Source organism: Diadema setosum, chromosome 16, assembly GCF_964275005.1.
Source record: "Diadema setosum chromosome 16, eeDiaSeto1, whole genome shotgun sequence".
NCBI lineage: Eukaryota > Metazoa > Echinodermata > Echinoidea > Diadematoida > Diadematidae > Diadema > Diadema setosum.
Genome location: NC_092700.1, coordinates 18,912,256 through 18,920,064, shown reverse-complemented (window position 1 = coordinate 18,920,064; position 7,809 = coordinate 18,912,256). Strand labels below are relative to the sequence as shown.

Here is a 7,809-nt window from a genome sequence, read left to right as displayed (position 1 = left end):
CAGGAAACCATCTTATTTCATATTATTTTCTGTGGTCAGACAATTTGTCCCAGTCGAAAAGAAAAAAGTGAATTGGTAAAAATGTTAACAATATTGCACCTATGTGAGAAGTGTAGTGCGTTCATATAGTATACCCAATGCACATTTTGAGACGAGCGTTGTAGACAACTGTTTGGTTGACGTTTTCTCATTGAACACATTTTTTTTTTCTCTCTTGCATTCCGATTTGTAGTACATTATGGTTTCGTTTCTTCGATTTTGCGTCTACAGAGAGGGAAGTTATCCGAACAGTGAGAAAAGTGCGAAAAAGAAAGAATTGTATGATATGTATAGATACACATTAAAAGTTAATCCACACAACTCGTTAAAAATGTAATCATCGCCTTGCTAATCCCCTTTAAGCAGATGAGCCGTACCTTTCTGTTTCATGTGATGATTCACATTTTGTTTGATCCATCTGGGTGTGCAACATCGATTTTAGACTTGACCTGATTTGGATTGAATTGGATTTACAACTCATTCATGTTTTGTTTTCGTCGTTTTGCGATAAAGCTCTTCATATTCATCAATTGTGTCAAGAAATCGAAGAGATATATGAAACACGCACAGAAAAATTACAGCATATCAATATTTCACACACTTGCATAAGAGACAACACCCAGCTGCAAAGAATGATCTGAAAGGAAAGAAAAAAAAAACTTGCAGTTCCAACCTTTTTGCCTGCAAAAATAACAAATAATATTGAAAATACTGCAGATACTGAGATACACTATCATTACTCTTTTATTTGAATGCTTGTATAAAAATAAGACGAAGCATAAACATAATATAATATGCATACACATATCTTTCCCGCATTTACATATTGCGTTATGCCAAAGAACTCTATACTGAAAACACACGACGGACTTGTAATTTCTTCACATAATTGGGCTTCTCTCGAATGATGGATTCCGATTGGCTGTATTTGGTATCTGACACCGGAACCGGAGCGTTGGTCCCGTCCGAACCTTCGCTCGCAGATCGATGGACTTCAGGACGGACGTTGGGACTCGGGGCTTCCGTCGTCGCTATCTCCGCTTCGACGATGACATCGTCTGCTTCCTCGAACTCGGACTCGGACTCGAACTCGGACTCGGACTCTCCGTTTGCGGGGGCATTGATGTTCGTGTCGTAAGTAACGAATTCACTTGGGATGGCCGGAAGTCGCCGCGACTGGACTCGCCGGACTGTGTCCAATCCTCGCACAACTGGAGGTACGTCGTAAAAACTATCGTCTGCAGACTGTACTCTCTACGGAATCAGGAGAAGGGAAAAGGTGAGATAAAAAAAGAAGACAGATCAGTAATAAACATTTCGAACATATTAACACAGTCTTATAACAGTAGCAGAGTGGAGGTGATCTTGAATCTCATCCTAAGTAATCAAGTATCTCATCAAGTAATGAGGAAGTAAACAAAGTTTTAATAAGGATATTTGAACAGGGCATGGCTTTCTATTTCAATAGATTATGACCACCTCTAATTTCCCACGATTCATTGCATATGTACTTGGTAAAGATTGCTAGGTTATTGTGTTTGTTTGGTTGTTGTTTTTTTCAACAAAGACTATATGCATACACAGAGTGGTGTGATGTAGAAGTCAAATTCTGTCATTTCAAATTTAGAAGCATGCAGTCTAGTAAAGAAGTGGCTTGAACCCTCAAACTCAAACCATCCCATTTACAGGGAGGACAGAGCTTAAATTCTCTCTTACCCTTCTCCTGGCGTGTTGTACAGGAGGGCTAGCGCGGCTTCTTGGGATGTTGTCGTATGTGTTCTCCACACCTTAAAAGAAGAATAATTGACGTTGACGAGGGTGGTATTAAGGACGTTGTGATGAGAGAGTGAAATACATGAATAGATTTGATATCGCTTCTTTTTATTACACCTCACATTTCGAATCCTTTTTAAGAATCTATTTCACTTGCTTGCAGTCGATAATTCTCGGGGGAAAATATGAAAGGTGAAGGGTCAAAAAGAGAAAGGGAAAGAAGCGCTTCGCCAACAAATAGACAGATTTGAAATGTAGAGAACATAAATGTACCCCCCCCCCAAAAAAAAAAAGAGAGAGAGAGAGAGAGAGAGAAACGGGAGGATTGAAGATGACAAATACAACACCATGATTGAGGGTCAAAGGACAGAAAGAAAAAAAATAGTGCTAGTTAAGGTCAGTGTCTGAGGTCAAACATCTTTTTCACCTGAAACAAAGAATTCCGAAAATAGTAAACTTGAAGTGATCCGAGAGGAAGGAATAATTTGGATAATATATAAGTTGGCGAAAAAGGGAGAAGATATCGTCGACGCAAATTAGCGAGAAGGCAGCTGATTTGACCAAAAAAAAAAAAACTACAAAACTACAAAACTACAAAACTTACTTTGTTGCGTGAAGAACAAACCACGATGGCCACCGGGTAATGTAGACCCTACAGGCAGACTTCTGGTAAGTCGCAGCGGTTGATGGGTTCTTACCTCGCCTATTAAAAGAGGTAACGAAATATGCCTATATACGCATCAAGTCGTATCACGCTCTTGATTATAAGGTCAAGCGAAATATACACGTGTAAATCTGGCCATTTCTTAATTGAAATTTAAAACCGGAGTGCTTTGGAACGTCTCTTGAGTCTTACCTATTTCTGTAGAAGGACAAGCAAACGCAACAAATACCAACTACTGCGTTCTCATTCCAGTGAGGATGATAAAGGTGAAATACTTTTTGTTTGTTTGTTTGTTTGTTTGTTTGTTTGCGTATTACAGTTCAACATAGAAGAGTCTACATGGACAGATATTAACGAGTTTGACGAATTGTGATATTCGGAAGTACAACGTATATAAATATATATATATATATATATATATATATATATATATATATATATATGACAGTGACCTCTACAGGACAAATTTCTGCATTATTATTTATGTATGTATATTCATACGTATCTACTTATCTATTGATCTATCTATTGATTTATCCACGTATCTATTTACCAAGTTTCTTATTCATCTAGTCATCTACTTTTTGATTCAAAAGAGTGTGTGTTTTGTTACACTATTTTGGGTGTCTATAATCGACACAAGTCCAATGGTGCCTAATTATCCTAACAAATTGTCATGTTATCCTCCATACAGATATTAGCGAAAATACCTAAAAAGTAATAAAAGTAGAGGGCATACCTTCTGCTTCGGGCGTCGGAGATCTACGCATGTCAACATAGTTTCCCCGGCCGCGTCGCGGGATGCGTACTATAGTGGAGTTTAGAGTAAGGTGAAAGATTAAGTGGTTATTAGAACAGCACGTGTGAAGTAGCAAGCGTGCGATGTGCACTGAAAAACATAAACAAACAAAGAAATACTATGCAACTTTTCCAATTTCACATTTCATTTTGACTGTTTTCGTGGTTTTCTTTTTTTCTCATAGATAGGGATTATGTCAGAAATGGTCTGCCATCTATAGTCGCACGTTTTGTTTGAAGCGAAATAAGATAAAATGAATGAACTTTGTTCACATCACAGCCATCGTAAATACATTGGCTTAAATTGAATTTTGTTGACAGTTATACCGTGTCATGACAGGACGCACATCAAAATCAAGCTCATAAACTTTTGAGTGTAAACCGGTGAATAACTACTTCTGTTCAATATTACCCTCTGTATACATTTTTTTTTTTAGTGTTGTAATTACCAGTGGGTCAAAAATGAAGTTTATGTCTGACATTCTGTTCAAGTAGCCTATACCATACACAAATGAAAATGTGCCAGTATTCAGCTCGACAACAAAAGAAACCGTACTCATTGTTGAGTATAATCAAATTTTGAACAGATCTTGAATGGTGTAAGAGGTTTTCTGGATATTGGGACAAAAAGGAGTGGGAGATGTTTGTGTCCGCATATCAGACATACACCAGAGATCGAGGACAGAGGGGGGTGGGGGAGGGGGGATCATTCGAATCTATCTTCCCCAAAGACCTATTAGACACCTCAGCAAAATCACCCTGTGACGAGGCATCCCAAGCGCACACCAGACAGATCAATCTTACAGTCTCAATTATAGCATGTCTGTATACTTAAAGCGTGGCAGTTCAGGGGAAAGGGGCGTGGCTTACGAGAAACGAGATGGGATAGCAGATTGAATCATTGTATAAACACTATCATATGCGAATCATTTGTAGCTGTAATCTTGTATCTTGTTACCAGTGCAATGTATTACCAGCTGCATCATAATGTGAACACTGACTATGATGGGAACAGCACAGAAGTGATTTCAGGTTCAAGGAGACAATTTCCCTCAGACATTGAAAAAAAAAGAGAGAAATAGAGCGGAAGAACTTAACGATTATACAAATTAGGACAATTTAGCAGACGATCAATAATGTGCAACGTGATATCGATATGAAATCAACGCTCCAATGGCTTCGTGACACATTCATCATGTTCATACTGAATGCCTATGAAAGTCCAAGCTTGTCCTTCTAGAGCCGTATGTGACTGTAGCCATGAAAGTAATGATGAAGCCAAAATAATGATAAGAAATGCAGCAGAGAGACAAACAATGATGACAGCTTTGGAAAAATACTGCCCTACTTTGGCAAAAGGAAGCAAGGGACAAAAGTGACATTTCTCGTAATAGAGCAAAATGTGTCTGTCATTTACACTGACGTCAGTGGACTATCATGATGTCTTATCTAACATATCTCTTAGTAGGACGAGTGTTTCTGCATGAAATTTGGCCTGGAAGAAGAGCTCATTATGTGAATTATGAAAACATCAATAACTCATATTCGGATGGTATGTCACTTGCTTCCTTTTGCCAGAGTAGGGCAGAATAGTTTTGAGTGGCTAAGGAGAAATGTGACACGTGACTCACTGCACAGGGTCGGGTTTTCTTTCTTCAGTTTCTTACGCGCTCTCCACGTCAAGGCACCCACGAAAAATGCCAACACGGAGAATGTCATCACAAAGAGAACCAACTCTTGCATGGTGAAGTTCGTCATCGGCTCACCTGTGAAAAGAAGGCGGGATATTCATACTTACATAGCTTGTATTATTTCAGCATCAAATTTACTTCTCTTAGATATCGAGCAAGTCTAAAATTTGTTGTATCACTATACTTACAAATAGAATACATGAAAACCAAACGCATAATAGGATTTGATAGAATAACTCTCTCTGTTCGGTTAAAATTCCTTCTTAGCATTGATTATTGACTACAAGCCACTAACCACCTCTAACCGTGAGGCTGCTTTAAAGGCCCAGTTTACCTTTGGAAGCAGTGATTTAAAAAAAAAATCAAGATATCACATTTGATGCATGTGTGTAGGTCTATTGTATCACAAAACATTCTACCATGTAACATTTTCGCAATCAAACCTAAAATATAAGGAGATATCAGTATTTTTCGTAATAAACCACAACAGTAGACGGTTTAGTCTGGAAACATTTTTATTATAACTATTGTTCACATTCTGTGTATTTAGCAATACTTAACAACGATAATACTGATTCAAATTTTTACAATGGTTGTTTCTATCCGTAACTCATATTTTAGAACTATTTTAAAGCACTGATGCTGGGTTCTTGTTTTATCTGCAATTGGTGAATTATGCCTTTAAACCACTACTTGAACTATGCACGTGGTTCTTAGGTCAATCCTTTGTAGATTACACTGCTGCTTATTTCCCATTGAATACACACACGAATTGAATACACACACTGAATACACTCTATACAGGGTCTACCTTCAGAGCAAAAAAAAAAAAAGAAAGAAAGAAAGGAAGCAAGAAACCCTATTGCCTACAAGTAACAAAATGAAAAAGGGAGCATTTAAGAGTTTATCCTGCAGCCCTGGGTTAATTATGTTGAAGTATTTTTTTTTCTTTGAATGACACATAGATAAAATGTGACGTCATGGAAACAATACGAAGACATTGTTAACTGCCCTCCCATGTTCATTTTCCTAGAATCTATGGTAATGGTCTTATAATGTGCATGTAATAGGAGTTGTTTTGATTGTCTGTTACTTACTCTCTCTGACTGTAGCAGTCGATGTAATAGCAGTTGTGACCATCGGATGACCTGGATTAGAAAAAGAATTAATGTAACGGCATATTGAATCAATTTGTTCATTTACAACTTATTAAATCTTCCATTTCCTTGTCATTCGCTTTAGTTTTATCTATCCATCATTATCGGTATCACGCTCTAGGAAAAGTAGGTTCAATTTTGCACCGTTGCCAGTGTCACGCTATAGGAGCACCTTTACAGGTGCAACTTTGCACCTTTCAGACCAGAAACGTGCAAATTTGCACCCTAAAAGGTGCTCCCATTGTGACATTGGTCTGAAAGCTGCAAAGTTACACCTGTGAACGTGCTCCTTGTGACAATGGCAAAGGTTCAAAGTCGAACCTACTTTTCTTAGAATGCAGTATCATCTTCTTCTTCTCCTTGTCCTTCTTTCGCTCTCATGAAAATGTTTCCAAGAGCGAGAAATCTCTAACTGTCTCCAATCTGCCATGATTGACTGATTTATATATTGTTTGCATGCAGTTTTGGCAGTGCCATTGCAATATCATGTTGGATAGTTGTGGTACACTGCGAATAGCGCGGATTTGGATACAGAAACACCCCTTCTATCTTTTTCCTGTACTTGTACACACCAAGTCTACTACAAGCGTTGATTAGCACAGATCACATCATCAAAGATTTTTATTCGAAACTCACTGAAGAGCAGTATGCATACATTGAGGTTAATACTAAGTACGTGACGCTTTCGCGTTGATAATCGATTGTCACTGAGAGACAAACAACCCATCAGGAGTTACAATGACATCTCTCTGGCAAGCGTTCGACCTTACATGTCACTCTTTGCAGCAGCTCGCAACAATAGAAGAAAAAAAAGAGAGTCTATTCTTTCTTTCACTTTCATTCTCCCCCCCCCCCCTCTCTCTCTCTCTCTCTCTCTTTCTTTCTCTCTCCCTGGCTGTCTGTCATTCTTCTGAATGGCAGACCGGAAGAACATTAAACATGTCTAAAAATAATTAATTTGACATGAATAGAAAGAAAGATAGAAAAGACAAAGGGATTTGAAGGGGAGACTGAGACTTTTATCCAAACACGCTTTCAGCTCATCACTCACTTGTGTCTATTGCAATTGACACTGTGTCACTGCCAAGGATGTTATAAGCAATGCACGTGACCTCAGACAGCGTCTGCTTCAGCGATCGATCTAGTGCAATCGACAACCGACCGATCGTTGTAGTGCCGTGTATCCGTTCTTCCGTTTCGTTGAAAGGAGTAATTGGATAGGTCCATTTGATGGATGGGGGAGGATGTCCTTCCGCAATGCACGTGATGTTCACCCTGTCGTGCTGGAGGTTGCACGATTCGTATTCTGCTTGCTTCGTTACGATTGATGGTTTGTCTAGGGTGACAAAGATGAGGAAATACTAATAAGATACTGATACTGATGAAATACTGATAATATTTACAACATTATTTTACAAATTTTGAAAATGTTGCTCCTTCTTACTGGGGTTCAATGCACTTTCTATCATCAAAAGAAAATAACGCCAGTATTGAAATAATCTATACAATAATCACTAACAATAAACGAACGAATAACATCATGTTTCATTCTGGTAATTCGTTCGTTTATTTCTTCCGCTTAAAAACAGCAGAGACTATTAAAATTGATTTATTTATTTCGATGGTTGAGGTATAGAGATTCCAATTAGCGAATAGAAAATCAGAAATATGACCGTTTTGTAACAGA

At 38.2% G+C, this 7,809-nt stretch overlaps 1 protein-coding gene across 1 annotated transcript; it reads right to left on the bottom strand.

Annotated features, from left to right (window-relative positions):
- Nucleotides 1-885: 885 nt before the first annotated feature.
- Nucleotides 886-4,993, bottom strand: LOC140239514 (uncharacterized). The gene is made up of 5 exons (XM_072319345.1): nucleotides 4,906-4,993; nucleotides 3,216-3,284; nucleotides 2,417-2,515; nucleotides 1,756-1,826; nucleotides 886-1,293 (listed from the first exon to the last, which is right to left on the bottom strand). Exons 1-5 carry the CDS (start codon nucleotides 4,991-4,993, stop codon nucleotides 886-888), a joined length of 735 nt encoding a protein of 244 aa, XP_072175446.1.
- Between the last annotated feature and the right edge of the window lie 2,816 nt (nucleotides 4,994-7,809).

Excerpts from the sequence above, each read along its gene's own strand:
- LOC140239514 (XM_072319345.1), bottom strand. The coding sequence starts at position 4,993 with ATGACATTCTCCGTGTTGGCATTTTTCGTGGGTGCCTTGACGTGGAGA. Across the intron at positions 2,516-3,215 it reads TCCGACGCCCGAAGCAGAAG|GCGAGGTAAGAACCCATCAA; the intron begins GTATGCCCTCTA and ends CTCTTTTAATAG. Across the intron at positions 1,827-2,416 it reads TTTGTTCTTCACGCAACAAA|GTGTGGAGAACACATACGAC; the intron begins GTAAGTTTTGTA and ends TCTTCTTTTAAG.